The sequence below is a fragment of the Sapajus apella genome, unplaced genomic scaffold (assembly GCF_009761245.1).
Source record: "Sapajus apella isolate SASKATOON/1434 unplaced genomic scaffold, GSC_monkey_1.0 scaffold6, whole genome shotgun sequence".
Taxonomy (NCBI): Eukaryota; Metazoa; Chordata; class Mammalia; order Primates; family Cebidae; genus Sapajus; species Sapajus apella.
This window is the reverse complement of record NW_022436946.1, coordinates 66593391-66613570: the sequence shown is the minus strand read 5'-3', so window position 1 is coordinate 66613570 and position 20180 is coordinate 66593391. Positions and strand designations below refer to the sequence as shown.

Sequence of the window (20180 nt, the reverse complement as noted above, 5' to 3'; positions counted from 1 at the left end):
TAGCTGCTTGGGAGGGGGAACAGAAGGAAGAGAGGAATGGATTAGAAAGGGACATGAGGAAACATCTGAAAATTATGCTTCTGCTCACTACCTTGAATGTTGTGGTGGTATCATAGGATTATATATATGCTGAAACTACAGATTGTATACTTTAAATAGATGCAACTGATTTTAAGTCAATTATATCTCAATAACTATTTCAATGTTTTAAAGTGGGGAAGGAATTTAAACATGCTAATTTCATTCTGAATGTAAGAGTACAAAATCTGCCTCATAAATGTACAAAAATCTGCCTCATAAAGTTTTAAAGATTATTTCAGAACATAAAACCACTATAGAATATCTTAAGGTAGAAAATGTGTTAGTTTTGTTTTATTACCTGACAATTTTTGATGCCTGAGAATTTTTAATTCCTTTAAAACAAACTTTTTTGACATGATCGCCTGAACTATGACTAGTAACAGACTTTTTTTCTTCTAGTAAGAAATCCCGGAATGACTTGGATGAAACTGAATGTAGAGGAGATGCCCTGTAAAAGAAAGCAAAGATCATGTTAAGACATCCATTTTGTTTGTTTCCTATGATTTATGTTAGAGGAAGAAAAAAGGGGAAGAAAAGGAGAAAAAAAGAATAAAGAAAAATTTTAAAAAAAAACATCCATTTTGTAAAAGGGCACTGCTGGAAGTTATAAGTGAACAATAAGAGAACGTATACTAAAAAGTTTACAATATGTAATTATAGTTTTCAATGTGAAGTTGGATTCTTGCTGCCAATTGTGAAATATCTGAAACTATGGAATAAGAAAAAGCAATCAACGAAGACCAAGTCTAGAGATAACCCAGATGTTAAAATAAGCAGTAATATTAAAATAGCTATTATAATTATGCATCAGATAACAACGACAAAAGCTCAGGATGAATTTAAAAATAGGTAAGCTCAGCAAAAGAAACTATTAAAAAAATAACAAAATGAAAATTCAAGAATTTTTTATTTTTTAAAATTCACTATATAGATTGAGTCAGTAAACTTGAAGATAAACCAACTTGAATCTGAAAAACAAAAAGGAGAAGTTGAAGAAAATTATCCCATAGTGAGTTATAAGATAAAATCAAAAGGTCTGCCATATGTGTAACTGAAGTCATAGAAATAAAGAAAAGAGAGACAGGAGACCAAAAGAAACAATGGCTAAAATGTTCCCAAATTTGATATAAGATGTAAAGATTCCAGAATTTTGGTAAACCCCAAAAAGGATAAAACAAAGAAAACTATACTTAGGCACATAATAAACAGCTGAAAACCAAAGCTAAACGGAAAATCTTGAAAGCAGCCATAAAAACACAACAGAGAATGAAAATGAGTAGTGTATTATTTGAAACAATGAAGCCCAAAAGACAGTAGAAAGGAATCTTTAATATGATGAAAGAGGTAAAATACGTCAACCAGAATTCTATATCTATGTCATTAATCTTGAAAGTAGATCCTCTTCAAGTCATGCCTTGAAATGACTATAGCCCTGGCCAAACCTTGACTGTGTCACTGTGGAAGATCCTAAGTCAGAGGTATTCAGCTAAGATTCCAGACCTAAAGGAATTATGATAATAAACGCTGGTTGTTTTAAGCTGTTGATAATCTGTTATGAAGCAATAGATAACTAAAACAAGACAGTACAGAAATTAAGAGGCTAACAAAGAAATCTTATAGGGCCGGGTAAAATGGCTCATGCCTGTAATCCCAGCACTTTGGGAGACCAAGCAGGTAGATCACTTGAGCCCAGGAGTTTAAGACCAACCTGGCCAACATGGTGAAACTCTGTTTCTACTAAAAATACAAAAATTAGCTAGGTATGGTGGCACATGCCTGTAATCCCAGCTCCTCAGGAAGCTGAGGCATGAGAATTGCTTGAACCTGGGAGGTAGAGGTTGCAGTTAGCCGAGATTGGGCCACTGCATTTCAGCCTGGGTGACAGAACAAGTTGGGAAAAGTGGCTAGTCATGTGCCAAAAGCTGAAACTAGATCCCAAGCTTACACCTTATAAAGAAATTAACTCCCGATTCACTCATAGGTGGGTGTTGAACAGTGAGAACACCTGGACTCAGGGAGAGGAGTATCACACACTGGGGGCAGTTGAGGGGGGTAGGGGAGAGACAGTGGGGTGTGGGGAGGGTGGGGAGGGATAACATGGGGAGAAATGCCAGATATAGTATGCACCTAAAGTTAAATAAATAAATTTAAAAATAAATAAATAAATAAGACCTAACACCATAAAAACCCTAGAAGAAAACCTATGCAATACCATTCAGGACATAGGCATAGACAAAGACTTCATGACTAACACAACAAAAGCACTGGCAACAAAAGACAAGACAAATGAGATCTAATTAAACTCAAGAGCTTCTGCACAGCAAAAGAAACAATCATTAGAGTGAACCCACAACCAACAGAATGGGAAAAAATTTCTGCAATCTACCCATCTGACAAAGGGCTAATATCCAGAATCTACAAAGAACTTAAACAAATTTACAAGAAAAAAACAAGCCCATCCAAAAGTGGGTGGAGGATATGAACAGAAACTTTTCAAAAGAAGACACTTACATGGCCAACAAACATATGAAAAAACGCTCATCATTACTGATCAATAGAGAAATGCAAATCAAAACCGCATTGAGATACAATCTCATGCCAGTTAGAATGGCAATCATTAAAAAATCTGGAGACAACAGATGCTGGAGAGGATGTAGAGAAATAGGAACGTTTTTAGACTGTTGGTGGGAGTGTAAATTAGTTCAACCATGTGGAAGACAGTGTGGCAATTCTTCAAGGATCTAGAAATAGAAATACCATTTGACCCAGCAATTCCATTACTGGGTACATACCCAAAGGATTATAAATCGTTCTATTATAAAGACATATGCACACATATGTTCATTGCGCCACTGTTTACAATAGCAAAGACCTGGAACCAACCCAAATGCCCATCAATGATAGACTGGATAAAGACAATGTGGCACATATGTACCATGGGATACTATGCAGCCAAAAAAAGGATGAGTTCATGTCCTTTGCCAGGACATAAATGAAACTGGAAAACATCATTCTCAGCAAAGTCACACAAGAACAGAAAACTAAACACCTCACGTTCTCACTCATAAGTGAGTGTTGAACAATGAGAACATACGGACACAGGGAGGGGAACATCATACACTGGGGTCTGCTGGGGGCTGGGGGAACTAGGGGAGGAATAGCAGAGAGTGGGGAGATTGGGGAGGGATAACATCAGGAGAAACACCTAATGTAGGTGACGGTGGATGGATGCAGCAAACCACCATGGCATGCGTACACCTATGTAACAATCCTGCATGATCTACACATGTACCCCAGAACTTAAAGCATAAAAATAAAATAAAAAGAAAAAAATGAAAAAACAGAGAAAAAAGAAAAAGATGTTATAACCAACACAAATAAATTTGATAATTTACATGGAATAGAGAAGTGTCTCTTTTAAAAAACCAAATTACTGAAGGTAACAGAAAATCTATGTACACTGTATCTATTTTTAAAATTGAATTAATCTCACCCAGGTTTTTTAATTGCAGAAATTGACAAACAGATTCTAAAATTTATATGAGAATAAAAAATTCCAGATTAGTCAAAGCATTCTTTAAAAAAAAAAAAAAAAACCATGAAAAGTTGGAAGAAGACAAAACCATTTATAGTAATCAGGATAGTGTATACTAGGTCTGAATGCATTGCCTCCAAAACTCATGTTGAAATGTAATTGTCACTGTGATGGTATGGAGAGATAAGATCTTTAAGAGGTGTTTATGAGAGTGCCTCACAAACTGACTAATGCTATTATCACTAACAGTGGTTAACCCTTTTGGCTCTCTGTCACCCTTCTGGCAGATGATACCTTCCACTATACTACGAAGCAGTAACAAGGCTCCTGCCAGGTGCTGGCACCTTGATATTAGACATCCCAGCCTCTAGAGCTGTGGGCCAATAAACATCTGTTCATTATAAATTCCCTAGTCTGTGGTACTCTGTTACAGCAGCACAAAATGAACTAAGACCATGTGATACTGGCATAAGGATTGACAAACAGATTTCTTCAAATATGTTCTATTGTTCTTTCCACTGACTATGCCATAATTTGAAAGTGTCTGATATCCCACAATTTTACTTTCCTAACTCACAAGCTCCAGCTATTTTCCACCTTAACAGCAACAGAAAATTTATGGAGAAGGATTTTAGACATTTGTACCTACATAAAAATTAACCAGAATTTTGTTCCTCAGCTAAAGCAGCACTGTAATTTTGCTTTAAAGAATAATATTTTTAGCTTTAAAATGTTAACTAACTGAAACTGTTTAATATTGATTGTGTTAGCTCTAAATGGAATTTTAAAGAATTTACATTCAAACATCAAGCCAGGCCGCAAAGACTATGTATTCTTCCACCGAAGATGACTGGTGAGAAATGTTCTATTATTTCTCCAAGTAAAACATTTAATTTTAGTCAAATCCCATAAATAGTGTTTTCACATTACATTTAAAATTCTCCTGGTTAGAACTTCAATCTAATGCAAAAATCCAGTTATCTTTAATTCTTTCCATTGCCACACCTAACTGCCAGCAGCAAGAGTACAACTATACACTGGGAATTGTACAGACGAGGTGAATGAATGTGTGAACAAAGTAGTGAAAATCCTACCAAAACCACATGTAATATTTAGAGTGTTAACTTGTGATTTGCTAATGAACTGCACATTTACCTTAATATTAACATAAACATATTTTTAAAAATCTTTTGAAGAAATAAAAATAAAATCTCATTAGATGATACTTCAGATGATGATGTATCTTTAAGAATGATTTTAAAAGGCAGATAAATCAGCCGGTCGTAGTGGCTCATGCCTGTAATCCCAGCACTTTGGGAGGCTGAGGTGGGTGGATCACGAGGTCAGGAGTTTGAGACCAGCCTGGCCAACGTGGTAAAACCTCATCTCTACCAAAAATACAAAAATTAGCTGGGCATGACGGTGTGCGCCTGTAATCCCAGCTACTCCAGAGGCTGCAGCAGCGTTCAAGACCAGCCTGGCCAACATAGTGAAACCCCATGTCTACTAAAAATATAAAAATTAGCCAGGCATGGTGGTGTGTACCTGTAATCCCAGCTACTCAGGACGCTGTGGCAGGAGAATTGCCATTGCACCATGGCATTCCAGCCTGGGCAACAGAGCAAGACTCCATCTCAGAACAAACAAATCACAGATAAATTACCACAGTCATGAATACACTCTGTAAATCTGATTAAAATGTTAACTTTAGGCTGGGTGTGTTGGCCCACCTCTGTGTGGGAGGCCGAGGCGGGCAGATCACCTAAGGTCTGGAGTTCGAGACCAGCCTGACCAACATGGAGAAATCCTGTCTCTACTAAAAATACAAAATTAGTCAGGCATGGTGCCACGTGCCTGCAATCCCAGCTACTCAGGAGGCTCAGGCAGGAAAATCACTTGCCCGGGAGGTGGAGGTTGCAGTGAGCTGAGATCATGCCATTGCACTACAGCCTGGACAACAAGGGTGAAACTCTGTCTCAAAGAAAAAAAAATGTTAAAGTCAGCCATGAACAGTGATTCATGCCTGTAATCCCAACACTTTGGGAAGTCAAGGCAAGAGGACTGCTTGAGCCCAGGAGTTCAAGACCAGCCAGGGATACACAGGAAGACCCATCTCTACAACAAATAAAAAATTAGCTGAGCATGGTGATGCAAACCTGTGATCCCAGCTACTCAGGAGGCTGAGATGGGAGGATGGCTTGAGCCCAGGAGGTCAAGGATGCAGCCAGCTGAGAATGCACCACTGCACTCCAGCTGCAGCCACAGAATGAGACCCTGTCTCAAAAACAAAAAAAGTTCCAATTTTTTAAAAAGCCAATGCATATGAGAGATGTTCTCAGGAAAATAATCTATTCCATTTTTACTTCAAGCATATATTACAAGTATTTATATTCTATGTGTATCTGATTAAAATTCAAGTGATATACTGAATTATGTGGTGGTTATCTCATAATTTTGTAATCACATGAAAAATTATATCACATTATATTCACTCAGTAATTAATGTTGTATCTAGAGTTTGGGTTAAAATACTTTTTAGCCTTCTAAGAATTCAAGAAAGAAAATTATTCAACGATTTACTAATAGTAATTTCAATTTATACTAAAGTGCTTTGCTTTATTGTACTTCATAGTTTCTGTGTTTTTAAACAGGATGAAGGTTTGTGGCAACCCTGCAAGGAGCAAGTCTATCAGTGCCATTTTTCTAACAATACATGCTCACTTTGTGTCTCTGTGCCACATTTTGGTAATTCTCCTGATATTTCAAACTTTTTCATTATTATCATATCTGTTATGGTGATCTTTGATGTTACTATTATTATTGTTTTGGAGCACCATGAGCCACATCCAGACAAGTTGGCAAGCTTAATCAATAAATGTTTGTTTTCTGTTACACCAATTGGCAGTTCTCCCCTCTCTCTCCTCCTTCTTAAGTCTCCCTATTTCCTAAGAAACAACAATATTGAAACTAGACCAACTAACAACCCTACAATGGCTTCTAAGTGTTCAAGTGAAAGGAAAAGTCACACGTCTCTCACTTTAAATCAAAAGCTAGAAAGAATTAAGCTAACTGACAAAAGTACCACCCTGATCAGTCATCAGTCATCAACATCAAGGCAAGATCCTCCACCATAAAAAGATTATGATTCGCTGAAGCCTCAGATGATCACCAGCATTTTTTGGCAATAAAGTATTTTTACATTAAGGTATGGTTTTTTTGTAAATATTATGCCATCGCACACTTAACAAACTACAGTATAGTATAAACATTACTTTCATAGGCACCAGGAAACCAAAAATTTCCTGTGACTCACTTTATTGCGATGTTTGCTTTATTGAGGTAGTCTGGAATTGAACCTGCAGTATTCCAAAGTATGCACATACAGTTTTAAGAAGCCTTAAAAAGAGCATAAATTACTAACTGTAGACAATTCAGATACCTCTCACCTTGATGATAATAATTCAGAATAGCTATAATTCTCAAAAATTCAGAATATCTATAATTATCTAAATTATATATAATCAGTTAAAAAATTTTCTTGGTGTCCTAAGATACATAAAACTCATTACTCAAGTTTGTACTTAAGTTTTCCAACCATGTTTTTATAAAACAAATGTATAACAAATATCACTTATATTTGACAAATATCAAATTCTTTTTTTTTTTTTTTTTTTGGAGAAGGAGTCTTCCTCTGTCACCCAAGCTGGAGTATGGTGGCATGATCTCAGCTCACTGCAAACTCTACCTCCTAGGTTCAAGCGATTCTCTTGCCTCAGCCTCCCAAGTAGCTGGGATTACAGGCACGCATCACCATACCCAGATAATTTTTGTATTTTTAGTAGAGATGGGGTTTTGCCATGTCGGCCAGGCTGGTCTCAAACTCCTGACCTCAGGTGATTTGCCTGCCTTGGCCTCCCAAAGTGCTTGGATTATAGGCATGAGCCATCATTCCCAGCCAGATAATTATCAAATTCTTTTCAAAGAAAAATACACTATGTTTTTGGTCAAAATTTATGGTGTATTTCTTCCCATGTTTCTAAAATTCTCCTTAATATGCCATAATAAACTCCTTTTAAAATTTAGATAGTCCCTTCAATGTGGCACTCTAAGTTCATGTTGCTAATAATTACTAAGGAAAAATTTTTCCTATATTTGAAAGTTAGTCAGAAGTTTCAGAAAATGACTACCTGAATACCTTCCTCTGAATTCCTAACATGTAAAGCAAAGTAATAAGAAAGGTATAAACCCACAAGAGCAAAAACAGTAAGATATTAAGACAATGGCAGACTAAAAATAGCAACACATTTTTGAATTATAGCAAAAGAGATGGAACGATAAAACTATATAACGCAGAGCGGATGTAAAGAAAACTTAACAGTCATCAGGTGGGTGGTGGCAGGGAAGGAAGCTCAGAACTCTGGAAACAGGCATATACTGGAGACAGAGAAGTCGACATGAGGATGAAAATGTGAAAATTGCTCTAGTTTATTTAAGGAGGGGTTGAGGGTGCCAGATGTACTCCTTATCTCCCTGTGGTCACATGACTACATCTCCTTTATTTTGCAGAAGGAAAATTTGATTCAAAGTCACTAGTAATAGAGGAAGGCAGGAGTGAACTGTTGTATACAAAGTCTATAAACTAAATGTGAAAACCTTTTACAAATGGTGACAAGTTCAGTCCCAGTTCTAACCTGCCTACCCCGAGACTTAAGGTTCCAGAATGCCAGCACCAAATGTACACCTCATAAGCAAAAAAAATTAAAAGGCTGCTCTTTAGAAAAACTGAAACTAAAGAGACCAAGGAGAAAAGATATGGAGATAACCAACATATGGGAGGATTCGGGGGTCCCTAAGAAACTGATAGGTTACCCTACAGTCACACCTATCAGTCTACTTGCACCACACAGGCACACACAGCTTCCAATCAGCACTTAAAAGCAATCAATCAATAAACTGACAAAATGAATTAAAATAAAACATATATAGAGAAGAATGAATAAAACATGGTTGTAAATCAATGGGTATTTTTAGCTTTCTTTCTTTTGGTTGATTGGTTTATTTTGTTCAGTATCATATTGGTAAGATTCATCCACACTATTGTATTTAGTCATGATTTATTCCTTTTCATTACTGTGTAGTATTCTACTATAAAAATAAACTAATTTATCCATTTACTGCTAATAGACATCTAGATTGTTTTTGGTTTGGGCTACTACAAACAACACATTATCAACATTCTTATACATGTTGTGCAGTACATCAGTGCATACATTTCTGTTGGGTATATACTAAAGAGTGAAAATGCCTACAGAGTACAGAGCTCTTCAACATCAAAATGTTAAAGGGCATACTACAGAAAAAGGTATCAACAACAAATGAAACTCTTGAGAAGGATTTTAATGGTTGAAACAAAATCACGCAAATGTTCCAGAAAGTAGAATTGGAAGGCATATACGTGGACAATAGAAAAGAAAAAGTGTGGTGCCTCACACCTGTAATTCCAGTACTTTGTGAGGCTGAGGGAGGCAGATCACTTGAGGTCAGGAGTTCGAGAACAGCCTGGCCAACATGGTGAAACCATGTTTCTACTGAAAATACAAAAATTAGCTGGGTGTGGTGGTGAGCACCTGTAATCCCAACTATTCAGGAGGCTGAGGCAGAAGAATCGCTTGAACCTGGGAGGCAGAGGTTGCAGTGAACTGAGATCGCACCACTGCACTCAAACCTGAACAATAGAGTAAGACTCCATCTCATAAATATAAAAAGTAAAAAATTTAAAGAAGCCCAGGAGGACCAGTATCTGACTAACGTGATTTGTAGAGAAAACAGTGAAGAGGAAAAGTATCAAGGTAATATTAGCATTACACAGGATTTTCCTAGAATTTAAAGACATGCTGTTGCCAATTAAAAGAGCCCAAGTATCCAGCATGTATGAAAAAACACCAGTATTATGATACATTACTGTAAAATTTCAGAACAGTAGACATAAAAAAAAAAAAAGACCCTATAAACTTTGAGGGAAAAAAAAAGGTGGAGAAGAAAAAAGAGGTAACATAAGAAGATTTAGGAATTAAATGACACTGAATAAATTCTCCAAATGATTTCCAATTTAGATCCTGTTCTCATCTATCAGTCAATAATGAAGGCTAGAATAAAAACCTTTTCATGAATATACAAGCTCCAAAAAGATGTCCTATACATCCTTTATCAGAAACCTACTAGAATTGTGCTACATCAAAACAAGGAGTGTATCAAGAAAGAGAAAGCCACAGGATCAAGAAAACGGGCTCAAACACTGGAGAGAAGGGAAGAAAATCTGCAAGATGACAGTTAAAGAAAATCTCAAGACGACAGATATTCAGCACGCCTGGAAAAGACCCTATTCAGATCACAAAAGAACACAGGACTCTAAGGAATACGCCTCCAAAACACTAAATGAAACAACTTTCACTCATTTACTTTTTGCTTAAGGAAAGTGATTGATGCCATGGTTACAGCTATATTACCATGCCCAAGGAAGTTTTGTCATGAGCTTAATTCTCTCAAACATCAATTTAGTACTTGACAGTTGTTCCAATAACTTTTCCCCCTTTTTGGTCTTTCCATACTTTTGTTTAGGGAAAGCACAACTCAGTGTTGCAGTAGCCACACCATAAACCATACCATGGTAATGGCCAAATCTGTCTTATTTATTGCCTTATCATCAGAAACTAGTGTAATCCCTTACATTTAGAAGGTAACAAATACTGATAAATTTTAAAATTCTGGTAAGCTCATCCTCTCAAGTTTTACCCTCTTTTCTCTTTCGCTTGGGTGTTCCTACCTCTTATTTTACTTTCTTTTTCAGTGACCATATTTTGGACCTATTAGTAGCCATAACAGGCCCTGATTTAGTTCCATTGGCAACGCTTAGAATAAAATTATTTGCCACTTTCTTCAGAATAATTAACATTTTAACTGAGAAAAATATTCCTTCTTACAAACAAAATAATGTGGCCTTAGAAATACTGAAGGGATTCCCCTAAACCATGGGTAGCTGCCAAGATCCTCTCCAAGCATTGTGAGAGAAAGAGAGTTCTACTGATCTTTTCATAAGCCTTCACACTCTTCGTGTACTTCTCCGGTATTGGTTTCCAGATATTTTAAAATACCAAGAAAAGGAAGGATGGAAGAAAAGCTGGAGTACAACCTGTTCTACATATCTCAAAATTATATTCTGAATACTTTGGAGAGTATTCCGATTAATGTTACCTCTACGTGTAAATTCTAATGGAGAAAATGTAAACACAATGTTAAGAGCAGTGTTTTAAAAAGTGAAAAAGAACAAACTATGTTTATAACCATGCAAAGATATTTATGGAGCATGCAAAAGGACAAAAAATTAGCATAGCATAAATAAAATTATATTTTTATATATGTCTGAAATAATTTCTTATAAAAAATAAAAATAAATTAAATTTTAAATCATTTTAACAAGAAAATCTAATTAGAATATCAAGAAGAAATTCTATCTATATATGAAAAATATATCCACAGTTGGATGTGTATGATGATGTATGTCATCATGTTGTGTAAGTCAAAACACCCCAAATCAAAAGAAAATAACAACAAAAAAAGTCTTTGTTTCCCAAGTTCCAGTTTTTAACTTAAAAGCAAAAGGGGAGATGAAATATTTGAAAAGACTTTAGAAATACTGGGGTTGGGAAGGAACTCAAAAGTCAATAGCTACCTTAAAAATGAATGTACAGATCTATATTAATTTTAATAAAAATAAGAGCATACCATGCATTCACTGGCTTGGGGGCTTTTGAAGGAGTGGTTAAAACTGTTTCCATGCTATTAATTCCTGAATTGTTTTCCTTGGAAGTCAATGCAATCATTTTTCGTTGCTTCTGAGAAAGTTTAACTCCATGAGAGACTGTTTTGCTAGAAATTAAATGAAACCAATTAGTTTCAGTGGTTTCTTCTGAGAAAGTTTAACTCCATGAGAAATCATTTTGCTAGAAATTAAGTCAATTAACATTAATTTCTGCTTTATAAAGGTTACTGGTAATAATAATGTTTTCTATTTATTTGACGTTATTTTACCATTATTGCATTAAAATGCTCACAAATTTCAACAATGAAAATATCAGTTTATACTAACAAAGATCAAGCAATAGCTACATATGAGACCTCCAACATATCATCAATTTCAAGGAGAACTTGCACCACAAGCCTTAACTCTTTGGCTTTCATAGCCAATACTCCACAATGATCATTTTAGAGCCAGGTTTCTGGGATGTAATACTGTATTCTACAAGAGCTGGCCTATCAACTCAACTCTATCTTTAGAACATAATTAAGAAATAATATTATCAGACTAAATTGCCCAGAAAAGGATATATAATTAACCATAATATCAAATGCAGAAAGAAAAAAGGGAAACATGCAATAAGTCTTTCCAATTCTCAGGGTAAAAATATAACATGATATGATCTTTTATAATTTTTTTAACCAACCCTAAATTTGACTTTGGTGTAGCTCTACATTTTTGTCTACTTTCTTCTGTTTCCATGATGGTTCTGAGATCCACAACAGGAGGGCTGACGGGACTAAAAGACATAAAAGGTTACTTTGCAAAGTATTCATTTACCTATAAAGCTCAACCCCCATCTTCACTGAAACTACAAGTGATATGTAAGATTAATTATAAGAGTATAGTTTAGAGTTATCAGCTGTGGGCCAACTTCAAAAAGGATTTTTGAGTAAAAGCTACTTTAATATACACATATATAAATATCAACTAATATATATCCAAAGTCATAATGTTAAGTGATATAGCACATATAACAGCTAATATGTATCCAAAGTCATGTTATGATATAACTGAAATTCCTATATTAAAGAAAACTTTTTTTTAAGTGAAGCAATAGAAAGATTCTTAACTAAATCAGGCAGAACTCACCAAAGTTCTAATTAAATTCTTACCTTTAGGTTGAATAATAAGGCTTGAAAATTACATTCTTCTCTTTCTATTTTTAATGAACAAAACTCATACTGCTGTTTAATATTAACAAAAACAAACATTTAACAGAAAAATTGGGGGATACTAAACAATATTGGAGACCCACCAGAGGGAGTTATACCATAAGGAAAAAATTCTACTCTCTTTAGAATTAGATGATTTCTGGCCAAGCATGGTGGCTCACACTTGTAATCCCAGCACTTTGGGAGGCCAAGGTGGGTGAATCAACTAAGGTCAGGAGTTCAAGACCAGCCTGGCAAACACAGTGAAACCCCACCACTACCAAAAATACAAAAATTAGTTGGGAGTGGTGGCAGGTGCCTGTAATCCCAGATACTCAGGGGGGTGAGGCAGGAGAATTGCTTCAACCTAGGAGGCAGAGGTTGCAGTGAGCTGAGATTACACCACTGCACTACAATGTGGGCAACAAGGGCAAAACTCCACATCAAAAAAAAAAAAAAGAAATACATGATTTTTTACCTAAATGAAATCTACACTACGGATAAAAATAGGTCAGTCAGGTGCAGTGGCGCTTGCTGTAGTCCCAGAACTTTGGTAGGTCAAGGCAGGTGGATCATGAGGTCAAGAGTTCCAAACCAGTCTGGCCAAAGAGTTTGAGACCAGTCTGGCCAACATGGTGAAACGCCGTCTCTAATAAAAATACAAACATTTGCCAGGCACAGTTACACGTGCCTGTACTCCCAGCTACTCGGGAGGTTGTGGCAGGAGAATCACTTGAACCCGGGAGGCGGAGATTGCAATGAGCCAAGATTGTGCCACTGCACTCCAGCCTGGGCAACAGAGAGAGGCTCCATCTCAAAAAAACAACAAAAAAAGTCATATTATTTCGCATTAAAGGGTAAACCTGTTTCCTGCACTTCTTTTTCATCAAAAAGAAATTCTACTTATTATGTACACTAGGAAATACTTCAGAAGGAATGTAGAAATGTTTGTGTATATGTTAATATTGAGAATGTTTATTGCATATTGCTAAGCTTTTTGTCACTGAGCATAATACCAAAATAGCCAATCTATCTTTTGCTACCAAGCTATTTTAAAAATATGTTTAACAAAATATCCTAACATTAGCAATCAGAAGATGCTTCCAGGTGTTCCCGCATATTAAATATGCACTAACAAGGGTGCTTAGGCAAAAAAAAAATTGAAGCAATTTCTGAACTAAACTTTAAACCATGAAGCACGTAAAATGGAACATCATAATCTTTGTTCCAACTCTGCAAAACATGGCCTATTTCAAAAGAATTACATAAACAGTCCAGATGATAATATAATCCATAAGTCAATTAACAGTTTTAGACCTTATCAACCATAGCAGGCATATAAACATGAAGCACAAGCTCAAATGTTTTGAAAGAACACTACATTCTAATTATATCTACTCTTTCATTTGACTTTTCTTTTTTCTTTTTTTGAGATGGAGTCTTGCTCTGTCACCCAGGCTGGAATGCAGTGGCACAATCTAGGCTCACTGCAACCTCCGCCTCCTGGGTTCAAACGATTCTTCCACCTCAGCCTCCCGAGTAGCTGGGATTACAAGTGCACACCACCAGGCCTGGATAGTTTTTTATACTTTAGTAGAGATGGGGTTTCACTATGTTGCCCAGGCTGGTCTCGAAGTCCTGAGCTCAGGCAATCTGCCCACCTTGGCCTCTCAAAGTGCTAGGATTACAGGTATGAGCTACCTCGCCCGGCCTTCATTTGACTTTTCTAAATAAAAGAAAAATATATATAAAATATAGGCAAGTTAAAAGGACAATATAATAACATCAAATTAATATCCTCTGAAAATTAACTGTGAATAGTTACATGTTTTGTGAAATTTTAAATACCCCTTCACAAGCTATAAGAGATAAAGTCTATCACTGACAAAATGGCCTTCCTGTGTAGCATTTTTAACCAATATATATTATCTAAGAAATAACTTCCGATATTAAGTTTCTCTCTCTATATATGTAAAATATGATATTTGCTATTATTCATTGATGATAATACAAAAGCAGCTAAATTTTGCCTGGGGTTGAGGGGGAAGCCTGTTATAGCTGGTTAGCAATTTATAGGCATTTAGGTAATTTTCTGTGCCTGAGAAATTTATATTAATATTTCTTAAATGTTCACCATTGTAATTTTTAATTAGATTAAAAATGAACGATTATTTCTCAAATTAACAGTTACAGAATAAAATGAAAATCCTACCTGAAAGAACCAGCAACCCAACTGGCAGAGTTGGTAGTATCAATTCTGTTACTGGGAATGGGCTGTGGAGCAGATATTTTAAGTATTGGTGACTTTTCCCATGGTTTTAAATCTTCCCTAGAATACACAGATGATGTACCATTAACATATGGTTTGACTTTCGCCTGGGGAGAGAAAAAATAAATAGAAAAAGGTTAACAGGCACCTAGTACAGTAACTAACACATAGCTGGTACTTAATAAATATTAGTTACATTATAACGAAGAGTAAAATCTTATGACAATAAGCCATCTAGTATTTTTAAATCATGTTCTTCTACAGTTTTGTGCCTTAGCCAACTCTCAAATCACATTACTGACTATAACCGAATTATTATGAGCTTTGAGAATAATTTTTAGGGAAACCAGTTTGCGTATTAAATCTCTACAGAAATAGTAAACGTAATATATAAAATTTGTACAATAAGACACAAAGCAGTAATTTTAAAATTAATATCCATGGCTTGAGTATGAAGCAAAATGAAAGTTTTTTATAAATGTCATATAATTCATTCTGATGTAAAGTACGGTGAATAAAACTAAAGTCAAATAATATTGACATCTCAAAAGGAACCCTAAAACTATTACTATTATAACAGGTCAAGGAAGTTATTAAAATGGTATTTCCACTTCCAGGATAGATTCTTCTGTTATTGCAAATCATTCACAATAAGCCCTTAGCCTTCCTTTAAACCTCAATTGTCTTACAGACCAACTTAGTGTGAATATAAATTGCCCCAAACTTCTATCCTACATTTAAAAAACAAAAAATCAATCCTGGCCAGCCACCGTTGCTCAAGCCTATAATGCAGGCACTCTAGTACGCTGAGGTAGGTGGATTGCTTGAGCCCAGAAGTTTGAGACCAGCCTGAGCAACATGACAAAACCCCATCTCTGCTAAAACTACAAAAAAATTAGCTGGATGTGGTGGTGCATGCCTGTAATCCCAGCTACTCTGGAGGCTGAGATGAGAGAATCACCTGAGCCAGGAAATCAAAGCTGCAGTGAGCTGATACTATACCACTGTACTCCAGCCTGGGCAACCAGAGTAAGACTCTGTCTCAAAAAAAAAAAAAGGAAGCAAATCAATCCTTGATGACCAGAAGACTTTAAAAAGGGTAAATTTCTGTTGTCTCATGAATTCCTAGAAGTTCCAATATGTTTTGTGGATGTGTAGGAGTTATGGAAAAGTGACTCTATCTCTATTAAGTTACACATTTTTTCACTAATAGGTTAACAACTATGGAATCAAATTTTAAGGAGTGTCTAAGAAATGCCTTCCCCAGAGTTGATCAGCCTAGGAATCCTGCAGCTTATTGTGCTAGACTAGAAGAACTCAATCATTTCCAAATTGTTTTGCTCCAGTTAATACCCTAGAGGAAAGAGTCTGGGAAATCTGAAAGTAGGCTTATTTTCAAAACCATTTTTAACTGATGCTAACTGACATTTCACAAGATAAATTTCAATAATTTAGCTAAAAATATTTTTTTCAATATGTCTATAAGGTTATATTTTATATCAACATTATATTTTAGTTGCAGAAAGATTAGAAATAACACTATAAAGTGCTCAAAATTGCCATTAAAATCTATAAAACTAGAAATGCTATACAAATTTAAGAAAAGTAACACTCTATTGTGTGATTCTTACATACCAACCTGGAGACTGTTTTAAAACTAGAGCAAAAATAAGGAAATATTAAAGATAAGCTATCTATAAACCTAAGAACTGAAGGTAAGGAGGTAGTGCTTTAAAAAACAAACCTCAATCTTATCTGAATGAAATCCTGTTGTGAAATCAGGAGACTGTAAATCTCTAGGACTACCCACTCCTGCATAGCTTCCTTCAGAGTCTGATGTCAATAGCTCCGGAAGAGATTCCATAGAATTGGTCTTACCAGCCTTTAATAATCCTAAAACATGAAATTAAAAGAAATATAAACACACATGCATTAAACATATATGCATTACATTCAGAAAGCCAAACAGAGCGCTAAAAGCTTTCATCTACCTAGATTTAATAACATTCAAATTATATTGATGGTACAAAAAACTTAATAATTCAAATTACCTGAAGAAAGAAATCAGTTTAAGTGAAAAACTGAAATGGAAGAGATTCTAAAACAACAGTTTTATTCATTACAAACACATACTAATTGTGTAATGAACCTCAGAAAGATAGGTCTTTGGGATCTGCTTTAAAAAGTGATTGAAAACATTCTTGTCCTCATGAGAGACAAAGAAGAAAGGCAAAATTATTAAAGTCCAGACCTCTCCCCTTTCCCTTTCTCATCTGCCTCTTGGTACAGCAGTCCCTGCACCCATCATTCTATGTGGGAGGAAGCCCGTGGCCTTTCTGTCTCTTACTTGGCCACTGACTGCTGGCTCCTGCAGAGGCTCCTGCAGAAGATGACTGTGGCTGGTTTGAGAGTGTTTTTCCCTGAAATCTCTGGTGACTGAGAGCTCGCTTGAAGCAAGAGGGTTGTTGTGAAATCTATATAACATTTCTTCTCTTAGGCAAGCTAAATGCCTGTCCCCATGCCACACCTGGTATCCGGGTTCAAACTTTTGCTTAGAGTCAGGTGTTCATTTCCACACATTTCAAATTTATTGGAATCTAGATGAAGTACCAAAATAAGATAAAACAAAGATGTTATCTAAATTGTAACTAAAAGGTGTATAACTGATTTAAAAATAAAACCTACCATCTCCTATACATTCAAATAAGTGTTGTTCACTTTAAAGTAAATCACCTTAACAAGCTAAATGTTTCTTTTATTGTTATCACTGCAATTTGGAAAGAACATTTAAAATATTATTTTCCACACAATCTTTTTGAATATTTTTATATTTTTTAATATATTTTATATTTTTTTGGCAAATTTTCATCTAAGAGAATACATCTAATTTTAGAATACTCTCAAAAGTCAGTTAGGTTAGAAATAAATCCGGAAAACAAAAAAGACGATTAATGTGGCCAACAATTACTTCTGGCCAAACACAGTTTCACAGAACGTTGTTTGTCTAAGTTTAAGATCAACACAAATGTTAAGCTTTTATGCGACCCTCTTTGATGGAATTGGCCTCAAATTTTCTTCCTTAACAGGTCTTTTTGGCATCCAGTTAAATTTAACCTTTCAGTTATCTTTGACTACAGATAACTTGGCCATAAAAAAACAGTACACCAGAAAAACATGGACCTGAAATGAGGAGAACAAATTTTATTTTTGTCACTATTTCAAATCACTTATGTTTTCTGCATTTGTTTCCTTAAAGTAAGGAACATAAATTATTTCTTGTCTCTTCTAGCTCTGAAATTCTAAGATTCTAACATAACATTATTTAAAACAAACCAAATATCTGCTTTTCCGTAAGTCATTTAGGTGACTGTCTTTCAAGACTGTCTATCCATTATTCATCCTTCATCAATCCACCCTTGCCTCCTTCTAAAGACTAAAGGTAATTCATACAGCAGAGAACACAAAATCACAGAATTTTAAATTTAGAAAAATCCTAAGATATGCCTCTAGGTCTTCTGATTGCCATTTCCAGTGCTTCATAAATAAATTTTAGGCATAGTATCTATCCTTTTTATATTGTTATCTAAAACTATTCTTGATATTATTCATTTGAGCTTTAGTGAACATATCAAGCCCTTCTGAAGCATCTCAGTAACAACAACAACAAAAAATCCTTCTTCTTTGCCCTCCCTAACAGCTTTTTTTTTCCAAAGGGACACAAAAAAATGTACTCTTCTATTTTTCAAAGTTGTTTGTATACGGCTGATTGACTATGAAGTACTGTTAGTAGAAACTGTACTAGGTTATATCTTAGTGCTACAGACAAGAATAACCTACCATTTCTGAAAGCCATACTGCAGTCTCATTATTTTATAGTCACACTTCATGTTTTATCTAAAGAAACTATTTAAAATGTATATAGTTTAATCTAGATCAGATGTATCTAGAATGTGAGACAGTCTGTAACACAATTAGCCTGACCTTTCAGAAAAGAGAAAGCAAAAAACAAAAAGGTACAAGGATACTATACTAGTTAAAAGAAACTAAAGAGATACTAATAAGCAAAGATAATATGAACCTTTACAAAATACTACCTTTTTTGTTAATGGTAAAACAAAACAGACCATAAAAACATTTGTAAACAATTAGGAAAATCTGGATATGGAGTGTAACACTAGTTAACCCTAATAATATCAACTATCTTAGGTATGATAATGGTACTGTGGTTGTGGTTGTGTAGAAGAGTATTCCCATCTAAAAAGATTCATATTCAAGTATTCAGGGGAAAAGTGTCATGTCTACAACTTATTCCAAGTGGAACAATTTTTTTTAAAGTCTCTGTATTAACGAGTGTGTGTGTGTGTGTGTGTGTGTGTGTGTGTGTGTGTGTGTGTAACACACGGAGGAAAGAAGAAACAGCAAGCAACAAAGAGTCTGCAAGAAAATGCAAATATGATGAGAAGTTAATAATAAATCTGAATAAAATGTACATAGCTATTCACGGTATTTTTCTTCCATCTTTTCAGTAAGTTAAATATTTTCAAAACAAAAAAACTTCGGAAAAATATTTTAGCAAAACTATGTAACCTGGCCTTTACTTTCTAACATTACTTTCACATAATGTCTAAATATATTTTATATTCTACTACCAGATTATAAACCCCTTATGCATATGAATGGCATCTTTTTTTTTTTTTTTTTTTTTGAGACGGTGTTTCGCTCTTGTTACCCAGGCTGGAGTGCAATGGCGCGATCTCGGCTCACCGCAACCTCCGTCTCCTGGGTTCAGGCAATTCTCCTGCCTCAGCCTCCTGAGCAGCTGGGACTAGAGGCATGCGCCACCATGCCCGGCTAATTTTTTGTATTTTTAGTAGAGACGGGGTTTCACCATGTTGACCAGGATGGTCTTGATCTCTTGACCTCGTGATCCACCCGCCTCGGCCTCCCAAACTGCTGGGATTACAGGCTTGAGCCACCGCGCCCGGCCATGAATGGCATCTTACTTGGAGCACTGACATATTTAAATTGAATCAACATGGTTAATAGTTATCTCTGTCATGTTCTATCAACCTCTAAACCCTTATGCCCCCGAAGAAAGAGTGATCTTTCTAAAAACCAATCTCATCCAGTCATACCCTATTTTAAAAATTTAGCAGCAGCCACCCATGGCCTTTAGAATAAAAAACAAATTCCTCAGTTTGACAAATAAGACTCTCCAAAATATGACCCTATCCAACCTATCTCCTATACTGAAGTGTATGCACAAGAAATGTGCAACTCTTTCTC

General features: G+C 35.5%; 1 protein-coding gene across 3 annotated transcripts in view; it reads right to left on the bottom strand.

The window, feature by feature from the left end:
- Positions 1-20180, bottom strand: part of IBTK (inhibitor of Bruton tyrosine kinase) — an 88244-nt gene that overhangs the window by 11036 nt on the left and 57028 nt on the right. For 2 of the 3 annotated variants that reach the window (XM_032275429.1, XM_032275428.1), the window contains exons 22-26: positions 16639-16787; positions 14838-15001; positions 12118-12210; positions 11399-11542; positions 380-529 (exon numbers count right to left, since the gene is read on the bottom strand). In XM_032275429.1, the coding sequence (XP_032131320.1) occupies positions 380-529; positions 11399-11542; positions 12118-12210; positions 14838-15001; positions 16639-16787 (700 nt within the window). The remainder of the gene's footprint in view (positions 1-379; positions 530-11398; positions 11543-12117; positions 12211-14837; positions 15002-16638; positions 16788-20180) is intronic. The other variant, XM_032275431.1, reaches the window with a different exon arrangement.